The 15000-nt window shown below is 49.8% G+C and overlaps 1 protein-coding gene across 1 annotated transcript in view; it reads left to right on the forward strand.

The window, feature by feature from the left end:
- LOC117969950 (hydroperoxide isomerase ALOXE3-like) overlaps positions 1-12290 on the forward strand; it is a 13910-nt gene extending 1620 nt beyond the window's left edge. The window contains exons 2-15 of the mRNA XM_059020052.1: positions 1-146; positions 1538-1742; positions 4844-4925; positions 5494-5583; positions 6140-6261; positions 7177-7349; positions 7664-7807; positions 7919-8122; positions 8740-8826; positions 9558-9727; positions 10189-10310; positions 10524-10624; positions 10733-10903; positions 11749-12290. The exon at positions 1-146 is cut by the window's left edge and continues 4 nt beyond it. Coding sequence (XP_058876035.1) covers positions 1-146; positions 1538-1742; positions 4844-4925; positions 5494-5583; positions 6140-6261; positions 7177-7349; positions 7664-7807; positions 7919-8122; positions 8740-8826; positions 9558-9727; positions 10189-10310; positions 10524-10624; positions 10733-10903; positions 11749-11928 — 1997 coding nt within the window. The 3' untranslated portion in view covers positions 11929-12290. The remainder of the gene's footprint in view (positions 147-1537; positions 1743-4843; positions 4926-5493; positions 5584-6139; positions 6262-7176; positions 7350-7663; positions 7808-7918; positions 8123-8739; positions 8827-9557; positions 9728-10188; positions 10311-10523; positions 10625-10732; positions 10904-11748) is intronic.
- The last annotated feature ends 2710 nt before the right edge of the window (positions 12291-15000 follow it).

The raw sequence follows: 15000 nt of genomic DNA on the forward strand, positions 1-15000 counted from the left end.
TGGTGCAGTACACTGTCACCCTGGTCACATCCCACCCCCCCCAGTCTGGGACCTTCAGCACGCCGCTGATCACTCTTATTGGGACGGGGGGGACCAGTAAGGAATTCAAACTGGACATTCCGCTCCAGAACCTCCGCCCAGGATCGGCAAGTATCCGCTACATATGGCATATTTTATATATATAGTGAATATCCCTTATAATAGTTCCTGATAGTAAAAACACATCAAAGTGTAATAAAGCACAGTGAAAGCACAGGGAAGCATTGTAAAGCACAGAGAGGTCTGGTAAAGCATAGGGAAGCATTGTGAAGCACAGAGAGGTCTGGTAAAGCATAGGGAAGCATTGTAAAGCACAGAGAGGTGTGGTAAAGCATAGGGAAGCATTGTAAAGCACAGAGAGGTCTGGTAAAGCATAGGGAAGCATTGTAAAGCACAGAGAGGTCTGGTAAAGCATAGGGAAGCATTGTAAAGCACAGAGAGGTCTGGTAAAGCATAGGGAAGCATTGTAAAGCACAGAGAGGTGTGGTAAAGCATAGGGAAGCATTGTAAAGCACAGAGAGGTCTGGTAAAGCATAGGGAAGCATTGTAAAGCACAGAGAGGTCTGGTAAAGCATAGGGAAGCATTGTAAAGCACAGAGAGGTCTGGTAAAGCATAGGGAAGCATTGTAAAGCACAGAGAGGTCTGGAAAAGCATAGGGAAGCATTGCAAAGCACAGAGAGGTGTGGTACAACATAGGGAAGCATTGTAAAGCACAGAGAGGTGTGGTACAACATAGGGAGGCATTGTAAAGCACAGAGAGGTCTGGTAAAGCATAGGGAAGCATTGTAAAGCACAGACAGGTCTGGTAAAACCTGCTTTACCAGACCTCTATGTGCTTTATAATGCCTCCCTATGTTGTACCACACCTCTCTGTGCTTTGCAATGCTTCCCTATGCTTTACCACACCTCTCTGTGCTTTACAATGCTTCCCTATGCTTTACCAGACCTCTCTGTGCTTTACAATGCTTCCCTATGCTTTACCATACCTCTCTGTGCTTTACAATGCCTCCCTATGTTGTACCACACCTCTCTGTGCTTTGCAATGCTGTGTTGTTTTTACTATGGGAAACTCTTGTAAGGGTAGACTGATGCAGCACATATTTGGGCACTCTGGTTAGAACTGAGGGTTGCGTGTGATCATTATCTTTATTTTATTTTTAGTTCTGCTTTGTGTGTGTGTGTGTGTGCATGTGTGTGTGTGTGTGTGTGTGTGTGTGTGTTTTTTTTTTTTAAAAGCTCACTGAATTTCCACAGTGCGTTGCTTACTCAACAAAAAACAGACTACAAAGGGAAGTAATTTTCAGAATTGAGGTTTTACTGCATTACACTGTACTGTATTGTAATTATCCCCTCTCTCTCTCTGTCTCTCTCTTTCTCTCTCTCTCCCCCTCTCTCTTTCTCTCTCTCCTTGCCCTCTCTCTCTCTCTCTCTCTCTCTCTCTCTCTCTCTCTCTCTCTCTCTCTCTCTCTCTCTCTCTCTCTCCCCTCCTCTCTGCAGAGCGCTGTGTTTCACCTCTCTGTCTCCTCTCCTCTGGGGAGGCTGGTTCTGGTCCGGCTGCACACAGAGAGCAGGCTGGGCTTCCCGGAGCTGGCCTGGCACTGCAGGGAGGTGCAGGTGGAGCCCCCTGGTGGACCGGCGCAGCACTTCCCCTGCAGGAAGTGGATCAGTAGCGTGGGCAGTGTGGAGCTGTGGGAGGGAGCAGGTACCAGGGAGATACATTACAGAGATTAGAACCCATTCATTTGGCAGACTCCTTTATCCCAGGAGACTCGCGCAGGTGTTACAGGGCAGCACAGGGTTACAATGCAAACTTCATATTTAAACACAGTGTAGTTTACAGCCAGTGCAAATAATAACACTACTAGAATACAATATGAACTAGGATGCTGTGTATAATAATAACACTACTAGAATACAATATGAACTAGGATGCTGTGTATAATAATAACACTACTAGAATCCAATATGAACTAGGATGCTATGTGTAATAATAACACTACTAGAATACAATATGAACTAGGATGCTCTGTATAATAATAACACTACTAGAATCCAATATGAACTAGGATGCTGTGTATAATAATAACACTACTAGAATCCAATATGAACTAGGATGCTCTGTATAATAATAACACTACTAGAATCCAATATGAACTAGGATGCTATGTATAATAATAACACTACTAGAATACAATATGAACTAGGATGCTATGTATAATAATAACACTACTAGAATCCAATATGAACTAGGATGCTATGTATAATAATAACACTACTAGAATACAATATGAACTAGGATGCTATGTATAATAATAACACTACTAGAATCCAATATGAACTAGGATGCTATGTATAATAATAACACTACTAGAATCCAATGTGAACTAGGATGCTGTGTATAATAATAACACTACTAGAATACAATATGAACTAGGATGCTATGTATAATAATAACACTACTAGAATCCAATATGAACTAGGATGCAGCCAGTTAGGATTACAATGAGTTATCTCTACAGTTACATATTAGCAGTGCAATAGTGCAAGGATAGCGCATCAGGAATCTCGCTGTGCTGTGCTGAAGCTGCCCTGCCCTTAAGCTGCTCTGTGTGAAGCTTGTCTGTGTGAAGCTGCTCTGTGTGAAACTGCCCCGCCCTTAAGCTGCTCTGTGTGAACCTGCCCTGCCCTTAAGCTGCTCTGTGTGAAGCTGCCCCGCCCTTAAGCTGCTCTGTGTGAACCTGCCCTGCCCTTAAGCTGCTCTGTGTGAACCTGCCCTGCCCTTAAGCTGCTCTGTGTGAACCTGCCCTGCCCTTAAGCTGCTCTGTGTGAACCTGCCCTGCCCTTAAGCTGCTCTGTGTGAACCTGCCCTGCCCTTAAGCTGCTCTGTGTGAACCTGCCCTGCCCTTAAGCTGCTCTGTGTGAACCTGCCCTGCCCTTAAGCTGCTCTGTGTGAAGCTGCCCTGCCCTTAAGCTGCTCTGTGTGAAGCTGCCCTGCCCTTAAGCTGCTCTGTGTGAAGCTGCTCTGTGTGAAGCTGCTCTGTGTGAAGCTGCTCTCTGTGTGAAGCTGCTCTGTGTGAAGCTGCTCTCTGTGTGAAGCTGCTCTGTGTGAAGCTGCTCTGTGTGAAGCTGCTCTCTGTGTGAAGCTGCTCTCTGTGTGAAGCTGCTCTGTGTGAAGCTGCTCTGTGTGAAGCTGCTCTCGGTGTGAAGCTGCTCTGTGTGAAGCTGCTCTGTGTGAAGCTGCTCTCTGTGTGAAGCTGCTCTGTGTGAAGCTGCTCTCTGTGTGAAGCTGCTCTGTGTGAAGCTGCTCTGTGTGAAGCTGCTCTGTGTGAAGCTGCTCTCTGTGTGAAGCTGCTCTGTGTGAAGCTGCTCTCTGTGTGAAGCTGCTCTGTGTGAAGCTGCTCTCGGTGTGAAGCTGCTCTGTGTGAAGCTGGTCTGTGTGAAGCTGCTCTCCGTGTGAAGCTGCTCTGTGTGAAGCTGCTCTCTGTGTGAAGCTGCTCTCTGTGTGAAGCTGGTCTGTGTGAAGCTGCTCTCGGTGTGAAGCTGCTCTGTGTGAAGCTGGTCTGTGTGAAGCTGCTCTCTGTGTGAAGCTGCTCTCTGTGTGAAGCTGCTCTCGGTGTGAAGCTGCTCTGTGTGAAGCTGCTCTGTGTGAAGCTGCTCTCTGTGTGAAGCTGCTCTCTGTGTGAAGCTGCTCTCGGTGTGAAGCTGCTCTGTGTGAAGCTGCTCTGTGTGAAGCTGCTCTGTGTGAAGCTGCTCTCTGTGTGAAGCTGCTCTCGGTGTGAAGCTGCTCTGTGTGAAGCTGCTCTCCGTGTGAAGCTGCTCTGTGTGAAGCTGGTCTGTGTGAAGCTGCTCTGTGTGAAGCTGCTCTCTGTGTGAAGCTGCTCTCGGTGTGAAGCTGCTCTGTGTGAAGCTGGTCTGTGTGAAGCTGCTCTGTGTGAAGCTGCTCTCTGTGTGAAGCTGCTCTCTGTGTGAAGCTGCTCTGTGTGAAGCTGCTCTGTGTGAAGCTGCTCTCCGTGTGAAGCTGCTCTGTGTGAAGCTGCTCTGTGTGAAGCTGCTCTGTGTGTGAAGCTGCTCTCTGTGTGAAGCTGCTCTCTGTGTGAAGCTGCTCTGTGTGAAGCTGCTCTGTGTGAAGCTGCTCTGTGTGAAGCTGCTCTCTGTGTGAAGCTGCTCTGTTTGAAGCTGCTCTGTGCTGAAGCGGCTCTGTGTGAAGCTGCTCTCTGTGTGAAGCTGCTCTGTGTGAAGCTGCTCTGTGAAGCTGCTCTGTGTGAAGCTGGTCTGTGTGAAGCTGCTCTCTGTGTGAAGCTGCTCTGTTTGAAGCTGCTCTGTGCTGAAGCGGCTCTGTGTGAAGCTGCTCTCTGTGTGAAGCTGCTCTGTGTGAAGCTGCTCTGTGAAGCTGCTCTGTGTGAAGCTGGTCTGTGTGAAGCTGCTCTCTGTGTGAAGCTGCTCTGTGTGAAGCTGCTCTCTGTGTGAAGCTGCTCTGTGTGAAGCTGCTCTGTGTGAAGCTGCTCTGTGTGAAGCTGCTCTGTGTGAAGCTGCTCTCTGTGTGAAGCTGTTCTGTGTGAAGCTGCTCTGTGTGAAGCTGCTCTGTGTGAAGCTGCTCTCTGTGTGAAGCTGCTCTCTGTGTGAAGCTGCTCTGTGTGAAGCTGCTCTGTGTGAAGCTGCTCTCTGTGTGAAGCTGCTCTCTGTGTGAAGCTGCTCTGTGTGAAGCTGCTCTCTGTGTGAAGCGGCTCTGTGTGAAGCTGCTCTCTGTGTGAAGCTGCTCTCTGTGTGAAGCTGCTCTGTGTGAAGCTGCTCTGTGTGTTTCAGCGCGGACGGTGTGTGGGGAGACTCTGGAGCTGCTGAAACAGCACAGGAACTTGGAGCTGCAGAGCAAACAGGAGACTTACAGGTAAGGGGCAACCCTGAACTACCCCATAGCACCCCTCAATCACCCCACAGCACCCCTCAATCACCCCATAGCACCCCTCAATCACCCCACAGCACCCCATAGCACCCCTCAATCACCCCATAGCACCCCTCAATCACCCCACAGCACCCCTCCACCACCCCATAGCACCCCTCAATCACCCCACAGCACCCCTCAATCACCCCATAGCACCCCTCAATCACCCCACAGCACCCCACAGCACAACTCAATCACCCCATAGCACCCCTCAATCACCCCACAGCACCACTCAATCACCCCACAGCACCCCATAGCACCCCTCAATCACCCCATAGCACCCCTCAATCACCCCACAGCACCCCTCAATCACCCCACAGCACCCCACAGCACCCCTCAATCGCCCCACAGCACCCCTCCACCACCCCATCCCTTTTTTGAACGCACTCTTTCTCACACTTTCCATCTCTTTCACTAACCTTCTTCACCTCTTTTCTATACCCTTTCTTGATCACTCACCCTCACCCTCTCTCACTCTCTCTCACTCTCACTATCTCACCCTCCTGTCCTGCAGGTGGCGCACTATAAGTGAGGGGCTGCCCCACTGCGTGGACATGACATCACTGGAGCAGCTCGGACCCGATTTCAGATACACACGGAGCGGGTACAAGAGAGAGTTCATCAGCATCCGTCCATCCCTTATAGAAAAAGCACAGCACAGTGTAATAAAGCACAGTGAAAGCATTGTGAAGCACAGAGAGGTGTGGTAAAGCATAGGGAAGCATTGTGAAGCACAGAGAGGTCTGGTAAAGCATAGGGAAGCATTGTAAAGCACAGAGAGGTCTGGTAAAGCATAGGGAAGCATTGTAAAGCACAGAGAGGTCTGGTAAAGCATAGGGAAGCATTGTAAAGCACAGAGAGGTCTGGTAAAGCATAGGGAAGCATTGTAAAGCACAGAGAGGTCTGGTAAAGCATAGGGAAGCATGTAAAGCACAGAGAGGTCTGGTAAAGCATATTGCATAGCAGTTTGATCCATTCCAGGTTTTACTACCAGCTTGATCAGCCCCCAGTGTGTCTGGGTAACAAGCTCAGGTGCGTCTTATTATTCAACTCCTAGCGAAAACCAGGAATGGATCACACTGCTGCGCAACGGGAGTCCTTTCCACCGCAGCTGAGGTTTCTCGTGTCTTTTGGTTTTTAATGCTGTCTCTGTTTTGCAGCCCTGCATTCAATGCTCACTACCTGAGGGGGTTTGCACAGCGCTGTGAGTCGTGGAAGAGTTTCGAGGAGATCGAGACCCTCTTTATCTTCAACTGCCCCCCTGGCGGAGCTGCCACCGCAGGTGAGACCCCCCTACACCCCCCCCTCTAATGCCCCGTTTCCATGGCTGCTGCTCCCCCTGTTGGCTGCCATGCTCTGCAGCCCTGTGCTCCAGTAATTGTGTCTGTAACAGGGTCTGCAGACCGGTCCTGTTTCACAGCATTGAAAACACACACTGAGACACACACACTGAAACACACACACACACTGAAACACACACACTGACACACAAACACACACACACACACACACACTGACGCACACACACAGAGACACACACACACACTGACGCACACACACACTGACACACACACACACACACACAGGGGCTCTCTGTGGTGTTTCTGACGGATGTGTTTCTTTCATCCACTAGGGGGCACTTGTGTGTTTTATAAAGTCGGCAGGGAAATAATTACTCTCTCCTCTCATCTCTTTCAACTCCTCCCCTCTTTCTCCCTTCTCCCGCTTCTCTCTCTCCCCTCGCCCCCTCCCTCTCCCCTCTCTCTCTCCTCCCCTCTCTCCTCTCTCTCTTCCCCTCTCCCCTCTCCCCCCTCTCTCCCCTCTCCCCTCTCTCCTCTCTCCTCTCCCCTCTCCATCTCCCCTCTCCACTCTCTCTCTCTCTCCCTCCCTCCCTCTCCTCTCTCTCCTCCCCTCTCTCCTCTCTCTCTTCCCCTCTCCCCTCTCCCCCTCTCTCCACTCTCTCTCTCTCCCTCCCTCCCTCTCCCCTCCCCCCTCTCTCCCTTCTCCTCTCTCTCCTCTCCCTCTCTCCTCTCCCCTCTCTCCTCTCTCTCCCCTCTCCTCTCTCCCCTCTCCCCTCTCTCCTCTCCCCTCTCCCCCTCTCTCCCCTCTCCCCCCTCTCCTCTCCCCTCTCCCTCTCTCCTCTCCCTCTCCCCTCTCTCCTCTCCCCTCTCCCTCTCTCCCCCTCTCTCTCTCTCAGAGTATGTTCGCTCTCACTGGCAGCTCGACTCATTCTTTGGATATCAGTTCCTGAACGGCTGCAACCCGTATGTGATTCACCAGTGCAAGACTCCGCCCCCCAACCTGGCCGTCACTCCCGAGATGGTCCAGCCATTCCTCCCAGCATGCACCTCTCTGCCACAGGAGATGGAGGTCCGTCTGTCCGTCCGTCTGTTTCAGGGTGTCTGTCTGTTACTCTGTGTGTGTCTCTGTCTGTGACAGTGTGCGTCTGTCTGTCTGTCTGTCTACTTAGCTTTATGTGACTCTGTCGGTCAGTCTGTCTACCTGTCTGTCTGTCTGTCTGTGTCAGCGTGTCTATGTGGCTTTTAGTGTCTGTCTGTCTGTCTGTGACAGCGTGTGTCTTTGTCTGGCTGTGTTTGTCTCTCTGTTTGCTGTGCGTCTCTGTGTCTCTGTCTCTCTCTTTGTCTCCAGTTACCAGCAGCGTTGTCTCTGTGTCTCGGTTGCAGCGGGGGACTATATTCCTGGCGGACTACGAGATTCTGGAAGGTGTCCCGGCTAACTGTGTGAATGGGCGGCCACAGCACCTAGCGGCTCCTCTGTGCCTTCTCTACAGGAACCAGCAGGGGGAGCTGCTTCCCATCGCTATACAGGTAACACACAGACACTGGACCCCAATGCACTGTGTGTGTCTCTCTGCCTCTCTGTTTCCTCTGTTTTTAACATGCTTCTCCGTCCCTCTCGGGGTCTCTTGCCCCCCTCAGCTGAAGCAGACCCCCGGCCCTGATAACCCCGTCTTCCTGCCCTCGGACTCGGAGGCGGACTGGCTTCTCGCTAAGATCTGGGTGCGAAACTCAGACTTCCATTGCCACCAGTTAGTGTCACACTACCTGAAGACGCACATGCTGGGAGAGGCGTACTGCGTGGCAACACTGAGACACCTGCCTGGGGCACACCCGCTACACAAGGTACCCAACACTGACAAACAACACGATACAGCAACACAATACAGCAACACAATACAACAACACTGCAATACCACACAATACAGCAACACAATACAACAACACTGACAAACAACACAATACAGCAACACAATACAATAACACTGCAATACCACACAATACAGCAACACAATACAACAACACTGACAAACAACACAATACAGCAACACAATACAATAACACTGACAAACAACACAATACAGCAACACAATACAACAACACAATACAACAACACTGCAATACCACACAATACAGCAACACAATACAACCACACTGACAAACAACACGATACAGCAACACAATACAGCAACACAATACAACAACACTGCAATACCACACAATACAGCAACACAATACAACAACACTGACAAACAACACAATACAGCAACACAATACAATAACACTGACAAACAACACAATACAGCAACACAATACAACAACACAATACAACAACACTGCAATACCACACAATACAGCAACACAATACAACCACACTGACAAACAACACAATACAGCAACACAATACTGTGTTCTCATGTTTGTGAGTGACTCTCGTCCCCTCCTGTCTGTCTCTCTTCCAGCTGCTAATGCCTCACTTGCAGACCACCCTGCAGATCAACATTCAGGCCCGGACCTCGATGCTCGCTAAAGGGGGCGTCTTTGACAAGGTGAGAGGGGGAACCCCAAAATCAGCACTTCGGGGCTCGGTCAAACTTGTTGCTTTTAAACAGTTTCTGCATTCACGCTGGTAAAATATTTAATAATAATAATTCATAATTCCGGTGAATCGTATCTAATATGGTAAAGCATAGGGAAGCATTGTAAAGCACAGAGGTCTGGTAAAGCATAGGGAAGCATTGTAAAGCACAGAGAGGTCTGGTAAAGCATAGGGAAGCATTGTAAAGCACAGAGAGGTCTGGTAAAGCATAGGGAAGCATTGTAAAGCACAGAGAGGTGTGGTAAAGCACAGGGAAGCATTGTAAAGCACAGAGAGGTGTGGTAAAGCATAGGGAAGCATTGTAAAGCACAGAGAGGTCTGGTAAAGCATAGGGAAGCATTGTAAAGCACAGAGAGGTGTGGTAAAGCATAGGGAAGCATTGTAAAGCACAGAGAGGTCTGGTAAAGCATAGGGAAGCATTGTAAAGCACAGAGAGGTGTGGTAAAGCATAGGGAAGCATTGTAAAGCACAGAGAGGTCTGGTAAAGCATAGGGAAGCATTGTAAAGCACAGAGAGGTCTGGTAAAGCATAGGGAAGCATTGTAAAGCACAGAGAGGTGTGGTAAAGCATAGGGAAGTATTGTAAAGCACAGAGAGGTGTGGTAAAGCATTGTACAGCACATAACCTCTCTCTCTCTCTCTCTCTCTCTCTCTCTCTCTCTATCTCTCTCTCTCCCGGCAGTCGATCTCATGTGGTCTGGATGGCGTGACTGCTCTTATCCACAGAGCCATGCAGCGCTTGCGCTACAGCGCCCTCTGCCTGCCGGAGGACCTACGAGAGCGCGGCGTCGACTCGCTGGACAACAATTACTTCGCCAGAGACGGTCTCAGAGTGTGGGGAGCTATACACAGGTACCGAGGAGCCAGAGAGAGAGAGAGAGAGAGACTGGTGTGTGACTGTGCTGTGGTGTGTGATTGTGCTGTGGTGTGTGATTGTGCTGTGGTGTGTGACTGTGCTGTGGTATGTGATTGTGTTGTTGTGTGACTGGTGTGATTGTGTTGTTGTGTGGCTGTGGTGTGTGACTGTGCTGTGGTCTGTGACTGTGCTGTGGTGTGTGATTGCTGTGGTGTGTGACTGTGCTGTGGTGTGTGACTGTGTTGTGGTGTGTGTCTGTGACTGTGCTGTGGTCTGTAACTGTGCTGTGGTGTGTGACTGTGCTGTGGTGTGTGACTGTGTTGTGGTGTGTGTCTGTGACTGTGCTGTGGTCTGTAACTGTGCTGTGGTGTGTGACTGTGTTGTGGTGTGTGTCTGTGACTGTGCTGTGGTCTGTGACTGTGCTGTGGTGTGTGACTGTGCTGTGGTGTATTTGCAGGTTTGTTGAAAGGCTGCTCCAGTTTTTCTACCCCAGTGACAGTGCGGTGCAGCAGGACTCGGAGCTGCAGAGCTGGATCACAGACCTCTTTCATCACGCCTTCCTGGGTCTGCAGCAGACAGGTACCGTGAACACAGACTGCACGCTAGCGTGGGGAGCAGCCGCATGATCCTTAAACCCGTCAGCCGCACCAAGAGAAACCGAGCCACAGAGGAAATCTTTCCTCTCGCTGTAGAGCGAAGTCGGGGCACTGGGGGAAACGTCTGTCAAAGTGGCTTCATTTTACCTTATCAAGATGTCTCTCGGTCTTTGTGTGTCTCTGTGTCTGTCTGCAGGTGTTCCCCAGTCCTTCCAGAAGAGGGCAGAGCTGGTGCAGTTCGTTACCATGGTGATCTTCAGCTGCTCGGCGCAGCACGCCGCAGTCAACTTCTCTCAGGTAGGGGGCGCCGTTCGGACAAACGATCCCGCGCCTGAAGCGAAATTTTGAATTCCGTTTTTTTTTGTTTTTTTTTTCTCACGTTCCCCTCCCCGTCTCGCTTCTCAGCTGGACTTTGACCTGTGGATGCCGAACTGTCCCGCCAGCCTCCGCCAGCCCCCCCCCAGCAGCAAGGGGTCCCGCACCCTGCCGGACCTCCTGCATCACCTCCCCGAGGTCAACTCCACCTGCTCTGTGCTGCTCACCCTGGCCACGCTGTCCCAGCCCTCCAGCGACTATGTGAGTACAGAGTGCAGCAGGGGGAGCATTGTAAAACACAGAGAGGTGTGGTAAAGCATAGGGAAGCATTGTAAAGCACAGAGAGGTATGGTAAAGCATAGGGAAGCATTGTAAAACACAGAGAGGTCTGGTAAAGCATAGGGAAGCATTGTAAAGCACAGAGAGGTCTGGTAAAGCATAGGGAAGCATTGTAAAGCACAGAGAGGTCTGGTAAAGCATAGGGAAGCATTGTAAAGCACAGAGAGGTCTGGTAAAGCATAGGGAAGCATTGTAAAGCACAGAGAGGTCTGGTAAAGCATAGGCAAGCATTGTAAAGCACAGAGAGGTGTGGTAAAGCATAGGGAAGCATTGTAAAGCACAGAGAGGTCTGGTAAAGCATAGGGGAGCATTGTAAAGCACAGAGAGGTCTGGTAAAGCATAGGGAAGCATTGTAAAGCACAGAGAGGTGTGGTAAAGCATAGGGAAGCATTGTAAAGCACAGAGAGGTGTGGTAAAGCATAGGGAAGCATTGTAAAGCACAGAGAGGTCTGGTAAAGCATAGGGAAGCATTGTAAAGCACAGAGAGGTGTGGTAAAACATAGGGAAGCATTGTAAAGCACAGAGGTCTGGTAAAGCATAGGGAAGCATTGTAAAGCACAGAGAGGTGTGGTAAAGCATAGGGAAGCATTGTAAAGCACAGAGAGGTCTGGTAAAGCATAGGGAAGCATTGTAAAGCACAGAGAGGTGTGGTAAAGCATAGGGAAGCATTGTAAAGCACAGAGAGGTAAAGTCCACCAGAGCTCTGGTCTGTATGAGTCTCTGATGATGAATCTCGTCTCTTTGACCCCCCCCCACCCCCCTCCCAGATCCCGCTGGGGTTTTACCGGGACCCCCCCTTCATAGAGGAGACCCCTCGGAATCTGATCTCGGAATTCCAGGCGGAGCTACGGAATCTGGGGTCGGAGATCGACGAGCGCAACGCCGGATTAGAACTTCCGTACAGATACCTCCGACCGGACCTGATTGAGAACAGCGTGTCTATCTGAGCCCGGGGGTGGGGGGAGGGGGGGTGAAGTAATTTTGATTATTATGAAGTAATAATTATTTTCTTTACTGAGGGTGGAAAAACTGTCCGAAATATTCTAAACGAAAATTCCTGCGCGTGAAGGTGTTCTGCTTCACGCTGTTCAAACACAGGCCTCACCTTGAAAGGTACATACCAACGTTTAGTTGTGTTGTGATCCTAGCATTTTCTGTTATGAGGGCTGGAATAAACAGAAACCAAAAACGGTGAGTCGTTTTATCATTGCACGATGCCTCCCTTTTCTAAAACATTGTGAAGACTTTGTTTAAGTTAAACATGAGTTTTAAAAAGGGCGTGATTAAACCACAGTAATGATTTGTGAAACACGTGCACTTTGTTTATTGTGTGAAACCGTAATACCAGGGAGAAAAGTGTATTTCTATTCTGTTTCTGCCTGGAAAATCCTTTCGTGGAGTAGATCTACGCAGAAACACAACAGAGAGACACACAGAATATATTATTATTATGAGTACGAAATACATGAAAGAAACAGGGATTCACGTACATCATTTTTTTTTTTTTTTAAATGTAGTAGTCGCCAATTGATTTTACCCCGTTTTCTCCCAGTTTGAAATCTCCAATTGTATTTTTCGGCTCAGCTCACCGCTGCCACCCCCCCTGCGCTGACTCGGGAGGGGTGAAGATGAACACACGCTGTCCTCCGACCGCTTCCTTACACTCTGCAGGCCCGCCATGCAGCCGCCTCAGAGCTACAGCGTCGGAGGACAACGCAGCTCTGAGCAGCTTACAGGCAAGCCCGCAGGAGCCCGGCCAGACCACAGGGGGGCGATGGTGAGCGGCTTACAATTGTTACCAGATATCACATTATTTTTATATACAATTCCCCATTTATACAGTTGGGTTTTTTACTGGAGCAATCTAGGTAAAGTACCTTGCTCAAGGGTACAGCAGCAGTGTCCCCCCCACTTGGGATTGAACCCACGACCCTCCGGTCAAGAGTCCAGAGCCCTGGATATTCTGTATATTTATTGCACAGAGAAAAAATGTTCTGGGTAGAGTTGCTCAATTTTTCTGTAGAGTGACTGTGTGAGTCTGACCTTTGCTTTCTCATGACTAGTGTATTCTGTATAGAACATTGTGGGAATGCAGTGTGTGTGTGTGTGTGTGTGTGCGTGCGTGTGTGTCTGTCTCATTGTGTGTGTGTGTGACTGTCTCAGTGTGCCTGTGTGTGTGCGTGTCTGTCTGTCTCATTGTGTTGTGTGTCATGTGTGCTTGTCTCAGTGTGTCTGTGTGCGTGTCTCAGTGTCTCTGTGTGCGTGTCTCAGTGTCTCTGTGTGTGTGTCTGTGTGTCTCATTGTGTTGTGTGTCATGTGTGCTTGTCTCAGTGTGTCTGTGTACGTGTCTCAGTGTGTCTGTGTACGTGTCTCAGTGTGTCTGTGTGCGTGTCTCAGTGTCTCTGTGTGCGTGTCTGTGTGTCTCGGTGTCTGTGTGTTTGTGTACGTGTCTCAGTGTGTGTGCGTGTCTGTGTGTCTCTGTCAGTATGAGTGTCTCTGTGTCTGTGTGCGTGTCTCAGTGTGTCTGTGTGCGTGTCTCAGTGTGTCTGTGTGCATGTGTCTGTGTGCGTGTCTCAGTGTGTCTGTGTGCGTGTCTGTGTGTCTCTGTGTCTGTATGAGTGTCTCGGTGTCTGTGTGTCTGTGTGCATGTCTCAGTGTGTCTGTGTGCGTGTGTCTGTGTGTGTGTCTCAGTGTCTCAGTGTCTGTGTGCGGGTCTGTGTGCGTGTGTGTCAGTGTGTCTCTGTGTGCATGTCTGTGTGTGCGTCTCTGTCTCTGTGTGTCTGTGTGTGCGTCTCTGTCTCTGTGTGTCTGTGTGCACGTCTCTGTCTCTGTGTGTCTGTGTGTGCGTCTCTGTCTCTGTGTGTCTGTGTGTGTGTCTCAGTGTCTCAGTTTCTGTGTGCGGGTCTGTGTGTGTGTGTGTGTCAGTGTGTCTCTGTGTGTGTGTGTGCGTCTCTGTCTCTGTGTGTCTGTGTGTGCGTCTCTGTCTCTGTGTGTCTGTGTGTGCGTCTCTGTCTCTGTGTGTGTGTGTGCGTCTCTGTCTCTGTGTGTCTGTGTGTGCGTCTCTGTCTCTGTGTGTCTGTGTGTGCGTCTCTGTCTCTGTGTGTCTGTGTGCGTGTCTCAGTGTCTGTTTGCGTGCGGGCGTGTCGTTTTATTTGCTCTTTCGTGATGTAAAAAGCCCCCACAAAAGGAATGCAGTAATAACTTTTATTAGTGAATCACTGTGCATTGCACGGGAGTCCATGCAAAGATCTCATGAACACCAGAAACATGGGGTGTGGTGGGGGGGGGGGCGTCTCCATGACAACCCTGACAACATGGGCGCGTTAACGAGCTGGGAAAGATGCAGAGAATGTTTCCACTGTGTCTCAACCTGTGATAAAGCCAGTAGAAACGCACAGTCCATCCCTGTGTGATTAGAGCTCTTTCAAAACACCTTCATATCTCAATGAGGTCTCAGGGAGCGGCCGGACAACTCGCTGTGGGGTGAGGCCACTCTTTGCCCTGATCACAGCCTTGACGTGGCCCACACTCCACACGGTGTTGGGAGGTGTCTCCAGGGATCCTATTGAGTACGCGAGGGAGGCTAAATGACCTTTTATACCGAGTTTCATCACAATCAGATAATCAAAAATATAAGTGCGACAGACAGACACCCCTATGTTGTTATTATCAATCAGTTATCCAAAGCGACTTCCAGAGACTAGGGGGGTGAACTCTGCATCATCAACAACTGCTGCTGCAGAGTCACTTCCAACAGGACCTCGTTTGTTTGATGTCTCATCTGAAGGACGGAGCACAAGGAGGTTCAGTGACTTACTCACACACACGCACGCACGCACACACAAACACACACGCACACACAGTTATCCCGAGAATGAGTTTCCCAGTCTTGTGAGTTTTCATAAGAGCATAAGAACATAAGAAAGTTTACAAACGAGAGGAGGCCCCATTCAGCCCATCTTGCTTGTTTGGTTGTTAGTAGCTTATTGATCCCAGAATCTCATCAAGCAGCTTCTTGA

The sequence above is a fragment of the Acipenser ruthenus genome, unplaced genomic scaffold (genome assembly GCF_902713425.1).
Source record: "Acipenser ruthenus unplaced genomic scaffold, fAciRut3.2 maternal haplotype, whole genome shotgun sequence".
NCBI lineage: Eukaryota > Metazoa > Chordata > Actinopteri > Acipenseriformes > Acipenseridae > Acipenser > Acipenser ruthenus.